At 41.7% G+C, this 20,543-nt stretch overlaps 2 protein-coding genes across 4 annotated transcripts in view; one reads left to right on the forward strand and one right to left on the reverse strand.

Moving 5' to 3' along the window:
• Window positions 1–1,070: 1,070 nt before the first annotated feature.
• LOC116439710 (splicing factor, proline- and glutamine-rich-like) lies at window positions 1,071–4,395 on the reverse strand. Of its 2 annotated transcripts, none has more exons than XM_032099648.1 (2): window positions 3,643–4,395; window positions 1,071–3,188 (listed from the first exon to the last, which is right to left on the reverse strand). In XM_032099648.1, the coding sequence occupies exons 1-2, from the start codon at window positions 4,374–4,376 to the stop codon at window positions 3,179–3,181; spliced, it is 744 nt and encodes a 247-aa protein (XP_031955539.1). In that variant the 5' UTR covers window positions 4,377–4,395; the 3' UTR covers window positions 1,071–3,178. The 2 variants fall into 2 exon arrangements, with proteins under 2 accessions (XP_031955539.1, XP_031955531.1); XM_032099640.1 differs by having other exon boundaries at window positions 3,602–4,395.
• Window positions 4,396–4,540: 145 nt separating this feature from the next.
• Window positions 4,541–20,543, forward strand: part of WDR37 (WD repeat domain 37) — a 47,088-nt gene continuing 31,085 nt past the window's right edge. Inside the window, exons 1-6 of one of the 2 annotated variants that reach the window (XM_032099615.1) lie at window positions 4,571–4,684; window positions 9,860–9,891; window positions 13,760–13,937; window positions 16,424–16,520; window positions 18,254–18,349; window positions 18,517–18,581. In XM_032099615.1, coding sequence (XP_031955506.1) covers window positions 13,800–13,937; window positions 16,424–16,520; window positions 18,254–18,349; window positions 18,517–18,581 — 396 coding nt within the window. In that variant the 5' untranslated portion in view covers window positions 4,571–4,684; window positions 9,860–9,891; window positions 13,760–13,799. Of the gene's footprint in view, window positions 4,685–9,859; window positions 9,892–13,759; window positions 13,938–16,423; window positions 16,521–18,253; window positions 18,350–18,516; window positions 18,582–20,543 lie in introns of both variants that reach the window. The other variant, XM_032099625.1, reaches the window with a different exon arrangement.

A 20,543-nucleotide genomic window follows, 5' to 3' on the forward strand; every position in this document is an offset into this window, starting at 1 on the left:
ACTTATCATTACTTTACAGATTACTTATTGCTGAGTCACTGGAACAAAACCACAGTAACTGGAGACTGAGCTTTGGAGAAATACTGAGAACATCCTTCAGCAGATCAATCACTTGCTTGTTTCATTGTTCCAGATTAAAAAAACCCAACCTGTTATTTTTTCCCTCTATCATTTTCCTAAAGTAACAAAGCAAGCTACACGGACCTATCAAAAATACAACTACTGAGATGGACATACAAACCAGCATTCCATATGAAGACAACAGAGTTAACAAGCAGCTCTCCTGCAAGTGAAGCTCTTTTAGAATAGAAACTTCTCCCCAGGGAGGCAGAGATGGGTCTGTGCCTAGGGCACAGCTAGCATGGGACATGAGCAGGTGTACACAGTGACCTTCAGGCCACACAGCAGAGGGAAACCAGAAAAAGTGTTCTTATAGATGATAAAGAGTCATTTCTTCCTAGTAATAACTACTGAAACTTCTATACAGGCACTTTAGAACCTGACAGAGACATTTCCAGTTCCTGTCTTGCACAGACAAACAAAGCACTTCACCTGAGTCAATGCTGGTGAGCAGCAGCAAGTGACAACAAGTCCTGGTGTATAATGAGAGGCAAAGAAGCAGGGACAAAGGATGACGGAGACAAAACAAATCATTTTCACAAAAGGGACAAAGGAGAGATTTCCCAAGCCTTTAACCAAAGATATGCTCAGGATCAGGTGTTTTATGTCACCTGTATCATCTTTCCTTTTGCTCCCCTCCAGACTTGCTCTGCACCTTCAAGGCTCTTTGTGTTGAAACAAAGCATGCTAATTTTTGTAATGGGATGCACTTCACTGAAACCTCTGAACTGCTACTCCACCCTCCATAAGCAGAATGCCTGAAGTGACATATAAATGCATTTGAGACTTAATTAATGCATTTCCTGAAGTCTGCTGACTGTTTTCAAATGCTCTATTAACGAGGGAAAAAACCAGTTTCCTGTAACAATTGGAAAGTCTTTAATTTCACCTGAAAATCCAACCAGCTTCAAACCACTGACAGACTTTCGGTATGTGCTAAGAGAATGGGAAGTACAACTCTCACCAAACTGAAGGAAAACCTTTTAATTCTCCTGCAACTTAAACAAAATGATGACAAACTACAAGATGAAATAAATGCTGAACAAACCTTGCATTTGACCCCAGCATAGAATGAATAAACTCCTGAAAAATGCTTGTCCTCAATTTTCAGATTTGCCAAGGAAAATTAATGGGCTTCTTTTCCTCCTTTCACATCCAACCTTCTTTTTCAGCTTCCTGTTCACTCATTCTGAAGTTTAAGACTTCCAGTTCACCCTTCTCAGCTACAGAGCTATCCTTGCTCCTGGTTTCCATAGAGAATTCTTCCTGGGAGTCTTTTCCTGCCCCGGAGTCATAGCTCTTCAGAAAATATTTGTCTAAATGATCTACTTATGTGCTGAGAGAAAAGCAACCTGGGTTTTATCTGAAATGAGAAGTAAATACTTCCCATTCTTAACTAATCTGCTGTTCATTTGACTCTTCTTTCTTAAAAGGCCTCTTTCAGGGAAGTGGGTTGGCTTCAGCTCGCTTCAGAGAAGACAGATGTCTTTGTAGTAAGAATGTAATACATATATGCTAAATATATAAGTAGGATGTTTTATTTGCATTTAGTTCTGCTATCTCAAGCTGATGGAAAGAGTGCTATGATGGACAGCTTCCAAATTATTTTATACAGCATAAGGTGAATGAATAATGGTATAGGAAACCACTCTTCTAGGAAGGAGTTATTAGGAGGTTTCCTATATGAATCAAGAAATAACCCTTGAGTCCTTTTCTCCCTTAGATTTGTTTTGTTTGGTTGGTTTGGTTTTGGTTTTCTTTCTTTTGGTTTGAGCTCTGGATAGAAGGCTTTGCCTTTTCCTGCTACATTTACAGGTTTGAAAAATGCTTATATGGGAGATTCAGCTATTATTCTGTTCTGATTTCCCAAGCCTTCTATCTTGTGTTTTCAAGTCCAGCCATGGGTGCAGAGATAGATTTGCTCAGGACAACCTAAATTTTGCCACTCTATTTACGGTGATGCTTATTTAAAAAGCTTCTTAGCTGTTGAAAAGATGCTGGCTAGTACTGCCCCGTTTCCCTAGGCTTCTATATTGCTGTCTCTTGTTTTGTATCAGGTAGTTTGTGAAAAGCAGGTCAGTCTTTTGTTCCATACTTGCTCCTATACATTACACAGTGCCTGCTACTCTTGCAGTGCCGTGACAAAACCAAACCAGTAGCAGAGCTAGAGTGACAACTGGCCACTTGTCATTCTCTTCTCATGAAAAAGCAACTGTATCCATACAGGGCCTGTTAGTTTTCAGGTGACGCACCCTGTACCAAGGAAAAAGTTGTTTAAGCTTGTCTTTCTGTATTTCAGTATTTCAGGTAAAAATTGGTCATCTCTATGATGCACCCTGCTCCTAGGGAGTGTGCTGCTCCAGAGGACAAGAAAGTTGCCAAGTGTTCTCCCCAGGAAATCTCTAACATAGATCTTTGTACTCCTGCTGGACATGTTTTTCCTTCATGCTTATAGCTAAAATTGTTACAGTACAGTAGTATTATATTAAGGTAAGGTAATTTTTGAAGTGATAATGAGGCTTAAAAATGTTTAGTTAGAAACTGAACAGCTGAGAGCTTGAATTGTCACTTAGCTAAGATGGCTCAGCCACCCACAACTTAAACCAGCTCTAAAGAGAATTCAAAACATTGAACAGGGGCATTTGGTCAGGTTGTGCTCAGGCTTTCTCCTGGACAACTCTGTTCCACCTCTTGTCCCTCTCCTTTTGCCTGTGCAGTCTCCCTTTGAACATTTAGCTAAACAATTTGCTCCCTTTTAGTGGCTTTGAAGAAGGGAATAGGCTAAAATTATGGGATGTTCTCCACCAGTTAGGCTGGTGATCTTGGAGAATGACCTCCAGTGATGAAAAATATGCTCATAAGAAGGTAAACCACTATTTTTGTCAGTGTTTAATACAGCTTTAAGACATGACTGCAGAAAAGTGGGTAGAAAGGAAAAAAGACCAATGAGAACTGCAGGCAGACTTATAGTTGGGAAGCACATTAAAAGAAAATGTAATATTTTCAGTTCTCACTGGCACATGTTCTTCTGGCCTTTTTACATCCTCTTCTAAGGCAGTTAAGATAATCTGCTGGAAGAGAGAAAATAATTAGACGAAGCCTCTTTTGACTTTCACTATCTGCTACAATGAATAAGAATTTTAGGTGGAGGTTTATTCAAAGTGTTAATCAGCAAAGGAATTAATCACATTTCAATTATGCGTTGTAGGCTTCAGAGTGAACAGCCTACTTGCAGAACATCGTGGTTAGCTTTGATGCGCTGCTTTTGTCATTCAGTCTGCAGACACAGTAGAAAAATTCCACATTAGGTATCTCCCAGCTATTCTGTATTAAAAAAAAAAATGGAATTCCAGTGGTGTTTCAGGAAAGTTTCATCTGCCTTGTCAGTCCACCTGATCCAGTGTTACTGGAGGTAACTGGAGGTAACTAACTAACTAAAGCAGCAGCGGTTTTAGTATGGTAACAATACCAGAATACTAACACAGCGTTACCCCGAGGGACCTCAGTGGGGATGGAGCACACCTCCGCTGTTTAACCAGCAGCACTACGGTGACTCGGGAAGCAGCAGGGCCGAGGAGTGGGGTGGTGGCGAGGCAGCTCCTGCCCGGCCCCGGCGGCATTCCCGACCCGCGGGACTGTGCGGGCGAGAGGCTCTCCCTGGGCCCAGGGCCATTCCCGACCCGCGGGACTGTGCGGGCGGGAGGCTCTCCCTGGGCCCAGGGCCATTCCCGACCCGCGGGACTGTGCGGGCGGGAGGCTCTCCCTGGGCCCAGGGCCATTCCCGACCCGCGGGACTGTGCGGGCGGGAGGCTCTCCCTGGGCCCAGGGCCATTCCCGACCCGCGGGACTGTGCGGGCGGGAGGCTCTCCCTGGGCCCAGGGCCATTCCCGACCCGCGGGACTGTGCGGGCGGGAGGCTCTCCCTGGGCCCAGGGCCATTCCCGACCCGCGGGACTGTGCGGGCGGGAGGCTCTCCCTGGGCCCAGGGCCATTCCCGACCCGCGGGACTGTGCGGGCGGGAGGCTCTCCCTGGGCCCAGGGCCATTCCCGACCCGCGGGACTGTGCGGGCGGGAGGCTCTCCCTGGGCCCAGGGCCATTCCCGACCCGCGGGACTGTGCGGGCGGGAGGCTCTCCCTGGGCCCAGGGCCATTCCCGACCCGCGGGACTGTGCGGGCGGGAGGCTCTCCCTGGGCCCAGGGCCATTCCCGACCCGCGGGGCTGTGCCGGCGGGAGGCTCTCCCTGGGCCCAGGGCCATTCCCGACCCGCGGGACTGTGCGGGCGGGAGGCTCTCCCGGTACGCGGCCCGTCGCCACCGCGGCTCGGAGCGGGGGCCGCGCCGCTTCCGCCGGATGTCGCCGCGAGGGCTCGGCACTGGGGAGGCGCGTCCTGCCCGAGCGGCGCCGCGATCGTCGCTGTGCTGCTGCCTGTGCTGCTGCCTCTACTGCTGCCCCTCCCGCCTTCTCCTCCTCCTCCTCCTCGTTGTCCTCATCCTTCCCCTCCTCCTATTCCGCGCCGCCTGCGGCCCTGCCCCTCCCCGCCCGCCGCCGCGGCTGTGGCTGACAGGTGAGTGCGGGGGCAGCGGGGCGCGGACCCTCCGCCATCTTCGCGGCCGCCCGAGGGGCTGAGGGGGAGCGGGGGTCCGGGCGGGTCCGGGGCGGTGGCGGTGCTGGTGCTGGTGCTGGTGCTGCCATCGCGGTGGTACCTGCGCGGTGCCGCCGCCGCCGCCGCCCAGGCCCGCGGCGCGAACCGGGGCTCCTGCCCGGGCACCCCCTCCCTGCCCGTCCTATTCCCCTTTATTTCCGCGTGAAATGACTTGCACGTTCTTCTGCAAAAGCCCAGAATAACCGAAAATAAGCCCTCGTTCCTCTTCTGTGTGTCGCGGTTTTTTAGCGCTTCTCGCCCGAGGCTGTAGGGATGGTTCCAGGTCTGCGGGTAGAGAAGCCGAAGGTGCTGCTGAGGAGACTCCTCTCGCTAACTTTGTTCGTGTGCTGCTGCATATCCTGCCTAAGGACAGGCCAAGCGTAGAGCCCCATTAGTTTACAGGTGGAGTTCGGATCCTCTGACACCTGTACAAATGGAGTAAACGTGAAACGCCCAAATTTCTGAAGTGGGGCGCAGCTAAACGATGAAGGGAAGCACCGTTTGTGGTGGCATGGGGTCAATCTGGCCTTCAGCAGTGGGAGGATGACATGGAAGTGTCCAAGATGGATAAAAGTTGTCTGTAAAGAGCTACGTTCAGTAGTTCTCCCTTTTTCTGTGCTAAAACCCTGTGAAAATAAGTTTGAGGGAAGAATTGATATGCTTAATATATTCAGAGGTTGAGTGCATGTTAGGTTCCATTCCTTATGCAAAGAGGAAAACTTCTTTCAAGTGTTGATCTGTGGTTCAAGGACATCTTGGTGTTTGTGAGAAAAGAGAAACTTCTGCATGTGTTTTTATCTCTCTTGTCCAGCTTGTCAAATTAATTTTGTTATTGTGGTTAAAGTGGGCTTTCTATAACAGTAATGTCATGGAAGGTTTACCTAAGGAACTGGTGGAACAGCTTCTTTGAAGTGATTCAGTGTCATTGAGTACACCTTGAAGTGATACAAACGTCTATTGTTCAGGCACCCATTTTACAACATTGCAACTGCATCATTCTCCTTAAGCAAATTTCTGAAACTGCTTTCTAAGCAAGTCTGCCCTTGGTGTTTCTCGATGTTTTTGAAAGAGAGCCGGTAACCCCAAGAACCCACAAGTATGTTTTCTAATGAGTAGTTTAGGTTAAATAATCTTTGTGCGTGGTGTCAGCTCTAACCTGTCTTGTAATAACTTTATATGTAGCTTTGTCTGTTGTGGACTTGGGCAATTATTTTAAGAAAAGATGCTGGTACCAAACATAAGAATTTAGGGCAGAGGCCAACCGTAATGTTGATTGTCTTTCTAATGCCAGTTGTTTATGTGTATGTTTGTCCCTGAACTAGGTTTATCATGTTAAATCTAAAGATTCTAAGATGAGATGCCTCTTTAATGTAGACAGCCCTTCCACCATCTCTTTCTTAAATTTAGAACTTGTTTAAAGCATTCGGTCTTTAGTATGGACTGAAATGCTTAAGTCTGTTGGTACAGTGACAAGACAAATATTGTGAGTGTAGGGATAATGTCTTACAAGAAGATCTTACTTCTATGAAATCCTGAAATTGCAAGGCAGATCTAGTATGTGCCAAGTAAGGAGGAATTAAGTGGTATTGCATTCTATAAATTCGAGATGAGATTAGGATCATTTTATGTCATGGAATTTTAAGTCTTGTAGCTAAGACTAGTAGGTTGTCTTGTGAGGTGAAAGCCAGGGTGAGGGACTTCTGGAGGCCACCCCTTCAAACCCCTGTGGGGAGAGTTGGTTAGTACTCTGTGAATGACCACTGAGGAATGGATAGGAACCGGGGTGGTCTCCTTGCAAGCCAGAGTGATTTGTGTTTTCTCATCCTCCAGTAATATGTACTGACTATTTTTAGGCTTGGTGTTCAAGATGGTAGGCTGGGTGCTCACAATGCTCTTACACGGACTGTCGGTAGGTTCTGTAGCTCTCTGTGCTAGACCATATGAGGTAGTGCTTCAGGAATGTGCTGTACAGAGATTATTTATTGGTGCTTCAGAAGAGCTTGCTAGATGTATTATATTTAGAGTCAAAATTCATTGCTTTTGTTCAAGTCTTAAGCACTAAAAGATTCTAATTTACTGGCAGGTATTATATTTCCAGATGAAGAGCAATGATGTTAGAGGTCACTCTGCTTGAATAAAACCATAATAGCAATTCATCTAATACATCAATAACGAGTACATAAACATTGTTTGTTTAGAGACTTGTGCAATAAGATTCTGGCCTCTGAGTGTGGTGCAGTACTTCCTTGTACAAACACCTGGTTAAATCGCCTTTGTTCTTGAAGTTCCTTAGGATTCCGCACCCTCAGGTCTTGTGTTTGCATACCTGTGCCTGCATGTAGGCTACTTCTAGGCTATTAGGGATTTGCTAATACAGAAATGGGAGCTGCAGTGTCTGTGAAACAGCTGAGGAAATAAAGTAGCCTTCAAACATATTTTAGGAGTTAACCAGCTGTAAGTAATTTAGCAGGACCTGATGCTGTCTGTTGAACTCTTCAATAAAAGTCAAATACCTATAAATAAAAGAAGGTACAATATATACTCATAGGTAACTAACTAGTGTTGAATATAAGATTATATTATACCTTGTACCATTTAAGCAGTGAGCACCCTCAGCAAGCACAGGTGGCACAGGTCTCAAAGGGAAGCTTTCAGGACATCAGCAATTTCACTAAATAGCTCTTAGTCTGATGATTATTAGTGGATCCAGGAAGATTTCTACTATAATTAAAAAAAAAGTAAAAAAAAAAAATATCCAAGTCTGATAATTATTGTTGTTTAGTATTAGATAACATAAGCTTGTATGGTGAGAGTAGCATTTCTTGCTTTAGCAGACTGTATGGCAGGCTAGGTCAGCCCTGCATTTTGGTGTGACTGCAGCATTTGCTGACATAGTTGAATTAGCAAGATCAAAGCTTGCTAGCAGCAAAACGGGGCTGGCTTACATTTGGATGTTGGTGTTAAAAGCTTGCTTAGAGTAGGTACTCACTAATGTGTTAAAGCTTTTATCCTTGATTTCAGCTGTATAACAGAATTTATTGGTGCAGTTTCTTTACTCTGCTTTCTGTTGAAAGAAGGTTGTTACCTTCAGTGGTGGATGCCTGCTTTCCTCTTTTACATTTCGAGGAACATCCACTTTCATTTGAAAGCAAGCTGCACTAAATTTAGAAAAAAAATCAATGTTGTAATGCTTGAGTGGATTTCACAAGGTTTGAGCACGCTCATTAGTGTTTCTAGCATCATCTGTGATGATCTGGAATGGTTTTGTTTCCTAAATATTTACCTTTAGCAAAACAACCAGTCTTACAAAGCAGTCTGCTTAGCCTGATCTTTCTCAGGTGTGCTGTAGTCTTGCGGCTTGCACTGAATTAATGGCACCTCAATGTACAGCATCCTTGAAGCAAATTGTTCACTAAAGACCTCAAAATGGAAGTTTTACTCCTTTAAATTTGATTTCTTTGCATGTTAATAAGGAGTGTAGTGGCGTATGTTGATACTTAAATTCCCTTAACTCATGAATAATGCTGTTAAACTGAGTTCCATGTAATTAAGAACTTAATAACTGTAATCATTCTCCTCTTTCTCCTTTCCCTCCCTGCTCTGTGGGAAAAAACCCCAAAACCCACACACTCCCCCCCGTTAATGGACATCTTTGTATTGTAAAGTTTTAATGCTGCACTAGACAATAATTACTATTGTAAAATGCCTTTGTCTTTTATGTAGTATAAACTGAAATTTTCTTCTAAGCTATGTTTGAAAATGGGAGACATGAGACAAAGAGATTTATGAGCATACAAATACAGTAAAATTGTATGGTTTTTTTTTAATTCTGATACAATAACTTAAATAGTAACTATTGCTATTTCTAAACTCTAAACAAAATGGAGCAGGGAGATGTTGGGTAAGATGTTGCTGAATCTTCTTGATGCTTTCCCTTTACAGACTTGTGTGTTATCTTGAATGAACAAAAAAGGAAATGCAGTACTGTAGCCATTCTGTCTATGCTCTGACACATCTTAAAACAGCTTTTCTCCCTGGCTTCAGCAACGTGCATACCCCAGGAATACTTTCCTTTCAGCAGCCCTCTTGTTCTGTGTTCAAGAGCAGAAGTAGGCAAGTACAATTAGTTATATCTGCAGTGGGTTTTTAAGTCTGGTAAGGCCAGTGTGTGCACTCTTTGTTGGTGCCGTTTCTCTGTTGTAGCTAAAACAGTAATTGGTTACACATCTGCTCTTTGCTGTTACTCTGATGAAATATTTCCTGTGGCTGAGTACATCTGTTACAGAAAGGTAGGTGGCGGAACTTTAATTTAACACACTGTAAAATATCCTGTGAGTTTAATTAAACAGCATATCTGAAATACCGGAGTGTCTTTGCATTCAGCAAGTAGTAACCACCTGTGCTCTAGATGTTTTCTAGGACATCTTTTCCTCCCCTACTTCTGCACGTTTACACTGTTAGAAAGGTTCTGTCGAGGCTTTGACAGATCATTGTGTGAAGTCTATGCAAATGTAGTGTTTTCCAAAACCATTGAGCAGAATAGCTCAGTATGTCTCTTAATCTCACTTTTTAGTACTACAGTACTTGTGAACTGCCACCCCTAGTGAATATAGTTTAGTAATACAATACACTTCCTCCTTCTCCCCCTCTCCCTTTTTTCTCAGAAAGTACTTCTGTTCACCTTTTTTACTCTTGATTGCTAGTTTTTAGCTTCTGTGAATTTAGCTTCACTTGATTCAGGAAGCAAGATTCAAATAATTCTTGGTGATTTTTCCATCCTACTTGTGGCATTATTGAATAGAAGGAAAGTGAACTTAGTGAGTTTTTCTTTTCAGAACCCATTTGGAACACTCAAAAGTTAATATTAACTATATCTGGCTAATAATATATAATGGATTGTTTTGAAGCACTTTTTCCTTACTTGATTTGACTGGGATTTGGTGCCTAGCCTTGACTTGTGTTTATGTTTTCCCTCAGCCCCTCTTTCCTGTTGTCTGGCGTGTTCTAACTACAAAAATTTCAAAAAATTGAAAGACTTTGACTGGTTTGTGTACTACTGACTGTTTCACTAATCAATATTTAATATGGTTTTCATAGGATATGTAACATGACACTGATATTCTGGACAGGTAATTTTCATTGTTTGAAAACCTTACATAATAAGGGGAATCAGGTAACTGCTAGAAATGAGCACCTTATTTTTTAGCATCATATTGCCAAGGATCCGTTTTGTGAAATCTGCTCTTGAAAAACCTGTAGCTTCTTATTGCTAAGAGTTGCAGTTAGAATCAAAAGAGTTCTGAAATTGTCAAAGTGAAGTTAATATTTAAAGGGACACTGTCACTTTTTAAAAACTGAATTTAAATCCTGGTTCTAAAAAACCTCTTTAATTATTGCTCCCTTACTCAAAGTTTGTAAGGCTGTTTGGTGGGATTCAGAACAATAATATTAAAGGCAGTGAAGCTATTCCCTTTGGCTTCTCCTTCCCATCCTCTGTATGCACATGCCTGCTTGTGGCCTCTTTGGTTTCAGCTTTGCTGTGGCTGTGTGCACCCTCCTGCCGAGCCTGGGAACAGCTGCATGTTTGCCCTCTCCAGAACGTGCATGGGTGGTGTGTCATGCTGCTGCATGAGGAGAGGGCAGTCCCTGGCCGTGACACTGGCTGCAGGTGAAGTGCTGCTACCAAATAGAGACAGTAGTGGACGTGTTTTCTACCCAGTCTGCTCTGTTCGCTCACGAGCTGCGAAAGTAGAAACTTCTATGTAATGAATGTGAGAATTTCACTCTGTAAAGATGTAATCTTATGCCTGTGACTGTGTCCCTTTAAATTCTATGTGCTAGAGTTTATAGCTGCCAAATCTGTATGTACTGGTGCTGAGTGCTGCAGTTGATTAATTGAGGGAAGAGATAGCATCCAGAGGGACCATGACAGGCTTCAGGAGTGGGCCCATGCAAACCTCATGAAGTTCAGCAGGGCCAAGGGCAAGGTCCTGCACCTTGGGTTGGAGCAATACCTAATATCAGTGCAGGCTGGAGGGTAAATGGCTTGAGAGCAGCCCAGCAGAGAGGGACCTGGGGTACTGGGGCATGAAAAACATGAGGCAGCAATGTGTGCATGCAGCACAGAAAGCCAGTGGCAGACAATGGCACAAGAAAGATGTGGACCTGTTAGAGCTGGCCCAGAGGAGAGCCACAAAAATTATCAGAGTGCTGCAAACCTCTTCTGTGAAGAAAAGCTGAGAGAGATGGGGTTTTTAGCCCAAGAGGATTCTCTGGAGAGACCTTATCAGGGTCTTTCAATACTTAAAGGGAACTTTGAAGAAAGAGAGACTTTTTACCAGGGCCTGTAGTGATATGACAAACGGTAATGGTTTTAGCCTAAAAGAGGGTAGATTTAGATTAAATAGAAGGAAACATTTTTTACAATGAGGGTGATGAAATGTGGACACAGGTTGCCCAGAGAGGCAATGGATGCCCCATCCCTGGAAACATTCAAGGTCAGGTTGATCAGGACTCTGAGCAACCTGACGGAGATAAAGATGCCCCTGCCCATTGCAGAGGAGTTGGACTAGATGACCTTTAAAGGTCCCTTCCAATGCAAATCGTTCTATGATTTTATGGAGCAGTCAAAAAAAGGGTATTTCTTGGTAACATCCTCCAAAATGAAGTAGTTCGGCAGAAAGGGCAAGTGGAAACTAACAGAGTTAAAACAATGCCTAGTAAGGCATAACCCACGTTAACATCTTTGTGTATGACTGCAGTTCAGGAGCCACAGCTGGCAGGGATTAGAAATTGCCTTTTGTTCTTTTTTAGCCCCCTCCGCCCCCAGATCTTAAGTGAAATGGTGTTAATGGATTTATGGGATTATATGTAGCTGTGTGTATGAATAAAACTGTCTTAACAAATCTGCCTGTGTGCAGATGCTTTGGGCCTTAAAGAGTAATCCCAAACTGCAGAATATGGTAACTGAAAGCCATTGAAAAGTGGTTCCCAAGAGAGATAGGAAGGAGGGTGGAAGAGGGGAGAATATATATATTTGCTTGGGATCTGATCCTCTTTTGAGAAGAAATAGAAATGTGATGAGCAGGGAAAACCTGTTCCTCGTTCTTGACCATATGTCCGTGAACAGGAAGATACATAGTGAAGCCCAGAAAATTGGCAATAACTGTTTATGGGATGGGCTTTTTTAAATTTTGTAAAGGAATCTAGCCACAGTGAATAGAAGAATTTAGGCAAATAAGAAACTACCCAATGGTAGTTCTTTCTAGTCTTTCTTCTTTAATTTGTGAATATAGCTAATTAGTTACTACTGATTAATCACACATAAAAAGCTCTGATGGGATTAGGTGCGGGGGAGGACTCTGTGGAGTCCAGAGGATATGAAAAAAAAATTTTAGTGCAGTACAGGTCACTGGTGCAACCTGAATTTTATTTTAGACTGTGGAATTGGTGTCAGGTTACTGGAACTTGGTTGTTCCAAAAGCTAATTAAAATACCAAGTTTTTTAATAAGGATGGATGGGCATTAAAATCTTAACTAAATCTAGTCTCATTTTGATACAAATTTCTGTATCTTTATACATTTTCATTTTGTGATATAAAACCCAAAGGAGATTTTGAGCTATTGTTATTCATGGAGCATACTGTGTTTTTAATAAGGTATGCTTTTCCTTGGCTTTATGATTTGTTAAAAAGCTGAAAACACCATGTCAAACCCCTGAAATGGTTAATGCCTGATCTTGTTAATAGTGATGGTGCTCATTCCTAGCGTGAGATCCTGCGTGTTGGCGGATCTTAAATTGGAAGTGGCCCTGGGTTTGGTTTAAATTTTCTCTGATCAACTTATTTAAAAGGAAGCTCAGTTGCCTGGTTAGCTTTGCCATCTCTGCTCTCCTATTCCTCTGCAGACTATTGCACCTATTTTAAGTTTTAATTGTTGTTTCAGAAATAATTTATGCTGGAGAATGAATTTTTATTTTGTTCTCAGTGTGCATGATTGAAAAATTTTGGGTAATCAATCCTGAAACATTTGAAATGTTTGACAACTGGTACCCCATGAAACAAAAAGTAATTTCTGTTGAATGTTGGGTTTAAATTTTAAAAAATCCTGTAATCAAATGTTTGTAAAAATAAGATTTTGACAGTAAAGAACATATTCTCCATATTTATGCAATCAAAAATAATTTGATTTTTTTGTACATATTCTCCACGTTTATGCAATAAATCAGACATAATTTGATTTTTCTTAAACAGGGGAAGCAGTAGCTCATACATGGTAATACTGTTTGGTGATACTGTCAGGTGTTTTCAGGCATATTGAAATGCATATATTTGGCTTTATCAAGGTGACAGAAATGAACCACATCACCAGCAGCCTGTTAAGTCAGGTGCACTTTCACTATTCTCATAAGTTCATGGGCACTTCCATTATTAAGGGAAGTGAAACCATGAGCTGCCAAAAATGGTGGCAAGTAGTTTTCAGAACTTCTGTCATGAAAATTAATTTCTGCTTATGTCTGAACAAGGACATCTGTTAAATTTTGTACAGTAACACTTAAGGTTCAATAATACATTTTTAACCTGACAGTGTTCCTAAATTACCATGTTTGCTTTCATTTTCCAGCTGGGTTTTAATTTTGCATGCATTTCAGTGAACTATAGTATGCATAATAGTTGTTTCCTGGAAGCATTTTGGGGCTGTCTCTGCTGGTGTTCTCCAAAATGAGCAAGGAAGTGGAATTTATTTTCCTTTTGTGGAGGTTTGTTAGCTAATGAATAAGTAATGCTGAAGTGATTCCATTCTATTTACATATATGCATATGATTTTGAACTTAATGTTGTTTGAAGAACGGCTGTAAGTAAGAGGGATCTCTTCTTTTTAATGACAACCCAAACAACTCCAAAGTTTAGTAGAACTAAATATTTCCATTTTGATAAAAATATTTAAGTTGTGGTTAGTTTGGCAAAGCAATTTGTAATGTGTAATGCTTGTCCTTAGTTTATCATAGGAGCCTCTGTGAAGCTGTTTTTTTGAAGTAATGCCAATAGAAAGTGGAAGTTGTGCATCTGCTCGCCAAGCAAAGCAGAAACGTAAATCTCACAGCCTTTCCATTCGAAGAACCAACAGTTCCGAGCAGGAACGGGCAGGGCTGCAGAGAGACATGTTGGAAGGGCAGGTAAGGTGATGCTTGGGAGCCTACATCACTTTTTATATGTGTTTTCTATGGGGAGAAGCTAAACAAACTTAAATATTGAAATATATCCAGTAAAGCTGCAGGAAAAACAGATTTTGTTGCTTGTAAGTGCTCTCTGGCTTTGGAGATCATTGATGTGGATGTTGACAATGTTTCAGGTTCTGTTGAGACCTGTGGAGTTTATCAGCTTCTTTGTAGTCTTACATGAATGATAAAACCATAAAACGATATAAAACCCAGCCTGATTATTTCAGTGCAAGCTTCCCCCCCACGTGCAAAAAAAAAAAAAAAAAGTTCAAGATTGATTCTTGATTTCATAAGTTTGCATTTAGAATAGTAGCAACCCAGAAATATGAATAAACCAAATACTTCTTATGATGACTCTGATAGGGAAAATATTAGTTGGAAGGCTGTCCTGTATTCCTTTCCATAAAGTAAACAAATACTGCCTGCCTGACAGAAGTGTGAGCTAACTCAGATTTTTGTTTGTGTGGGGTTTTTTTGTTTGGCTCAAATGAAGGTGTGCTCTTCTGTGGATTAAATTTAAGGGAAAGAACAGCAGCCACTGCTTCTGTAGCTTTCTTAGTCACATCAGTGTAGCAGGTGCAATCTGGACTTGGAGCGTTGCACTTAACAATTCTGGTATTACCTTTAGGTAAGGCTTCTGTCGGAAGCAGTGCTGGCAAAGATAAGCAAATATCAGTTTAAAAGCTATTTATTGTCAAATTGACTACACAGTGTTAGATGATACAAAACTCGATTTTTATCGGAGAGGTGGTTTGAAATACAAACAGAGTTTGGCTATGAGAAACCTCACACTGAAGTCTGCAGATACTCTGAAGGGAAAAACCTGGTGTTTTCTCAGTGTTGTAATTGGGGTTTTTTTTTAATTGAATACATTTTTTTCAGTAAACCATAGCATTAGTTTTCTGGGAATTAACAGAGCCTAGGTTGTTGCTTCTAGTCACTTAGAAGTTGGAGAATGCAAGTACTTGGATAGAAAACTGTTCCTGCATTTGGGACTACTGCAGCCTTACGTCAGGAAAGGAGTGAAGGGCAGCTGAGAGGTCATGAGATGCTGTCACCCCTGCCTACTAAACCAAAATGTTAAGCTGTTTTAGTATTTCTTAGCAAACTCTAAGTGTATTATGCTGTAATACATAGCTGTTTAAAATGTTTTGTCTACCATCTTGTTTAATGTTGTTGACCTTGAGAAGCCAGGTGGCAGAGTCTAGCAAGTAGAGAGTATTAATGCCCCTTTACAGTGGAGCTGTAGAACACATGAGAACTAGCTAAGGACTTTTGCAGATAAAGAGATAACATTATTACATACTGTTTTAATAAGCTATTTTAAATAATGCCAACTTTAGAGGGACTAAAGGAAGTAGATGCATTTTACTATGCTGGTTACTTCATTACAAGTTTAGATTTGCTTATGCTTTCAGGCTTTGAGAAGTGGTTTGAAAACCTTTTCTACATCTCTTTTTTGATTGCAGAAGTTGTAGGATAAGTTAGTTTCTTCCATAATCTTGCTGTATGAAATTATTGGGTAATTGAATCAGAAAGAATTCTAACTTCGGTGTTTCTCTTAATAGTGTTTCATTTATTTAATATTCTTGTTTAATCAGTTTAGTTTCAAGTTGGTTTTAGTTAGGATCTATTTTGCTTCTGATTGTCTGTGAATGCCTGAACAAAAGTATCCTGTCAAGGGAGAGGCAGGTGAAGAAAGGAATGATGTAGGGCTTAAGGAGCATGGTCCCCCTTCTTCCAGAACAGTGCCACAGCTTAAACCAGCTGTGAACCTGTGTAAAACTGAATTGTGCACAAAGCACGTGTGCTCTGTATCATGGCTATGAGTTGTTTCTCTTGCTCTCTCTTTAAAACTTTGGAAATAACTTACACAGCCAGGGTCATGGCAGGCCTTTCCGGCTGTGCCTGCAGACAATTCCCGGGTCTGTGGCGGAAGGTGACTCAGTTAAGTGAAAACTTTTTAAAAAAGAAGTTCATAGCTGGCTACCTAGGTAAGTAGTAAGTGTAGTAAGCCAATTTACATGTTGTATTCACCTTTCTAACCCATTGCATGTCAACTTCTAATTTACTTTATCAACTGAAGGTATTCTTTTTTTCTTGAACTGCAAACATCTTGACATTTAAAAAAAAATTCCCACTTTTTATTTTTTTTAAATGAGTTGTACATGTATCTTGGTTTATAATTTTTCTCTAGTAAAGAAAACCAAAACAAATACCGTAGGTGAGTTGAATTCTATCCCTTGAAAGAGAAAGAATATATAAAATGAATAATTTTATGATGCACAGAGCTATCCATTTTGTGTTCTAAACTAGCAGTAGTTTTAATTTCCCTCCTTGCTGGGACATTGAGATAAATGTTAAAATCAGTTCAAGATTGAAGGCTAATTGTATAAAATATATGTAAAGAAAAATATAATCCCCAATATTTTGCCTCCTAGGATTCTAAGTTACCATCTGCTGTCCGGAATACACTCCTTGAACTTTTTGGACAAATAGAGCGGGAATTTGAAAACCTGTATATTGAAAATTTGGAATGTGAGTATCTATTTTTTTCTGGCAACTTAGGAATTGTTTGTATTTAGGTTATAGTAACACTAATTAAAACACTTACCTTGGATATTGTAGTATAATTAGTGTAGCTTTTCTGTGAGGAATTTAAGAATTGTTTTGAACTTGCAGCCAAAGATGGAATTTGTACTTTTCCAGAAAAATTCCTTTCTTAGCTCTTTGACCCGAGCAGTGAGAACTGATTTGTGTCAGCCCCCCTTGACTCTTGGGCAAAGCCAGTGAAGGGTCTATCTCCTTATCATTGTAGGCTCTAGTGGATTTAATGTTAATCTGGCAGTAACTCCATTCAGCCTTTGAAGTTCGTGAATTTGTTTTATATTTACAGGCTTAATTTTAATGATGCAGTATTAGTAAATAAAATTGGAAAAGCGACTTACTTGAAAAAGTGTAAAATGGGGTGGTTTTGGATCAAACGACTTAAACATTGCATAACCAGCACCTGCAGCTGTTCAGGAGTTTTGAAGTCAAGCATTCAGATAAAAATTCCAGGTGTTATCTGAAAAAGATATTTGTTCAATGACAGTGCAGTTGTCTGATAATGTAAGTGATCCAAGTTGATGCAAGAGGATCCCAACTTAAGTAACAGGCCTGTACAGTAATACAGTAAAGCCTCTGCTCAATTTCCCTTGCTGGAATTTTAAGCTGTGTTGCATTGGTTTGGCTTCTGAATTGTGGAATCTGTCTGATTTGGCTCCAAGTCAATTTTTTTCCACACCTGATTGATCAGTTCCCACAGTTAAACCAGTCATTCATGTTATTGAAAAAAAAAAAAAATTTCTTGCCTGCTTTTTTGAAAATGTGCTGGGTTTTTTATTCTCTTAAAACCGGTGATTGTGTTGGTTAAAGGCTGCCATCAAAAGTACACCATTTTTAGTGACAATTTGCACAACTGAATTCTCAGCCTCCTGCTGAGAAGTTGGCTGGTAGCAAGAAAAGAAGAGTTTCCCTCCCCAGCCTTCAGAAGTGCTTGTCAGAAAACAAGTGGTGGATTTTTACCCTCCAGAGTATGGTTATTTTCCTCCTTTTCAATTTCCATTTCTTTATATGCTTTCTTCACCTCACAGCTCTAGTTATGATTGTGGTCTCTTTTCACTCCCCTGACAATTTCTAAATTTTTCTCTTCTCTGCTCAGTCTAATGTTTTTTGTTCTTGGTCTAATTCCTGTACTAGTGCTTCAGCTACTGTATACAGATTTTAAAAAAAAATCCATAGTATAAAAAATAGTCATTTGCAGCACTACCTTTCTTGTGAGACTCTAGTAGGAGACAAGTATTCAGGGAGAATGCTATTTTGTGGTTAATAAAACCTTTGTTAAGAAAGGACATGTTAATTCTGTGGCTAAAATATTTATGATGCTACAAGTCTTTTGTCTTCTGCTGGATTTAATTCAATACAGATGGGCCATGTATTTAACAGAAATGGTTTTGTTAATCCTTAGCCTCATTTATTAGTAAGAGTAATTAGAAGCCGCCAATGCTTTCCATGGAATCTGGGTCAAGGTTGATCTCTGGAAAATTCAGCATGAGTCTTGGTTTTTGTCTTGGTGAGACCTACTTTTATAAAATCCCAGTTGGTCTCTTTTCCTCTCCTTACCATAAAACAGCTTACTTACTAACCATAACAGTTCTTAAATAGTATGTTAATGCTGTTATTAATGATAGCCAATTTTTTGTAGTAATGTGAATTTCTGGTTTTGGTAGTGCGTAGGGAGGTTGATACACTGAATGAGCGCTTAGCAGGTGAAGGACAGACAATTGATGGAGCTGAACTGAGCAAAGGACAACTGAAAACAAAAGGTAAGAGAGCCACAAAGAATCCTAAACCAGTATTTTTGAATTGACTTTTTTGTACTTTGTTGACCAAAACTTAGAATGTTACTGAAGGGAATTAATACCAGTTGCTTATACAAACAAGGTAATGCTGTATTTGAAATATCTTCCTTTGAATTTATTTGTCTCAACAGCCAGTCATAGTACCAGTCAGCTTTCTCAGAAATTAAAGACAACTTACAAGGCATCTACTAGCAAGGTATGAGACAAATTAAATCTCTACTCATCCATGTGTGAGACTAATGTGACTGTCTTTTAAGTTGTAAATTGTGGTTTCTTTAAGCTGGGTAGTGCTGGTCTGTAAGTAAATCTGCCTCCTAAGGAGCAGGATGTTTATCTTGGATTAATCGATTATCCATTACTTAACCCATACCATATGATATTTTTACAATAATTGCTCGCCTTTTTTGAAGAAGATATGTTGGAGGGGAGAGTGTGCACACGTGTATGTGGGAGTGCTGTTTCATATGTAGACAAAAAAAAAGTAATTCTGTTTCATGAGGGAAATAGAGAACTTGGTAGTGGATTTCTGAATGAAGATTGGGGTATTGCAGTTGAAATGGGAATTTAAGTAGGCGCCTTGTCCTCTTCCACTATAAAAGGGGTAGCCGGGAAAGGATTCTTTTCATAGATTTTTCTGATGAAAAATCAAGCGCTAAGACGGCAACATTATGTCTGAAAACCGTTTATTGAAATCAAATAAAAAAAAACCAACAAAAAACAAACAAACAAAAAAAAACCCCCAAAAAACCACAACTAAGTGTTCTTATTAAAAAAAGAAGGAGGTGGGGGGGGGGGGAACAGGAAAAAGGAGCGGGGGGGGGGGGGGCGGGTACAAACAGAAGGCAGGGGACAGCGTTGCCACGGAACCCCGGCTATCTGTCAGCATCGCTTTGGCACACGGAGCGTGCGCGTTGTGAACCGCGGTGCGTTTGCGTAGCTGCCGTGGCAGGCTGAGCGCGACTTTTAAAGAGCCGCAGGCTGCGTGTCCCTTCCGTCGGCAGAGACGGGCTGCTGGGGCTGCTGGGGCTGCAGGCGCCCTCCCGCCGCAGCGGCGGGCTCTCAGCGGCGGGGCGCGGCGGCTGCGGGCGGCGGGCACGAGCTGCGTGAGGGCAGCGGCTGCGGATGGCGGCTACGAGCTGGGTGAGGGCAGCGGCCGCGAGCACGAAATCCTCACGTCGACAAGCTAGTTCCCGGAATTGGCACAGCAGGGCCAAACAGGCACAGGCAGGGAAACAGGATCTCAGGGAAGAGGGCGCGAAGGCGGGAGCAGAAGGGGCCGAGCTGACCCTTCAGGCGACCCAAAACGAAAAGACCTCGTGGTGTTGCGGCTAGCTGCTTTTATGTGCCCCTAAACTCCCCCACTCGGCTTCGCGGGCCCATTTTTGGTGGGCATTTTTGGCGGGCATTTTTGGCAGGCACCTTTCGCGGGCATCCGGGTACTTCACCAGCAGGCGTGTGGGGCGGGGAGCTGCTCGCAGTCCAACCATGGGAGCTCTCTCTGCCCTGATTTGGCTGCCAGGGGAAGCCTCTCTGGGCGCAGGGCAGCACAGATTAGGTTTGGGTTTTTTTATAGGAATTTTCTTCACTCATTTGTGACATATGTTGAGGCATATATATATTGGTCCCTCTCACACCTCTGTGTGTACTATTACAAATTTCCTTTTAAAAATAATTTTTATTTTTAGCTATGACACTAGAACAATTTGTTGCCTTTGTGTTGCAAGCCTTGCTCATCAGTAGCTAGTGATCTTTTTTTGCTTGATGTTTTGGCACAATTAACCTTTCTGATGCTTTTCATTTTGTACATCTGCATCAACCTGATATTTTTGTTTTCCTTGCTCTCTCCCCTTTTTCAATTTTTACAGGGAGTTTACCTGCTTCTCTTTTTTCCCTATATCAGAGTAATTTCCTGATACATTATTAAGCATAAATAAAACGTGAGGAAACCACATTCCCTCACATTTTCCTCACAGAGGTATGTGAACCAGCTGTATAGGCAGCTCTGTGGTGACCTGTAATGCAGGCTGATATGCCGTGTAGATGTCTTGGAAATACCTTCTCTTAAGTATGAAAGTTTGAGAGTAAGAGTAAGAAGAAGGTAGTGAAATAGACTGAAGCTACTGTGGTTTATCTTGTCTCCTTTTTATTGTGCTGTTTT

This window comes from Corvus moneduloides, chromosome 1, assembly GCF_009650955.1.
Source record: "Corvus moneduloides isolate bCorMon1 chromosome 1, bCorMon1.pri, whole genome shotgun sequence".
Lineage (NCBI taxonomy): Eukaryota > Metazoa > Chordata > Aves > Passeriformes > Corvidae > Corvus > Corvus moneduloides.

Bases quoted from the DNA above. Each gene is read 5' to 3' on its own strand.
- LOC116439710 (XM_032099640.1), bottom strand. From the start codon at position 4,376: ATGGCCCTGGGCCCAGGGAGAGCCTCCCGCCGGCACAGCCCCGCGGGT. The intron at 3,189-3,601 runs GTTAGTATTCTG...CTCTTCCAGCAG, and splicing joins GTCCCTCGGGGTAACGCTGT to ATTATCTTAACTGCCTTAGA.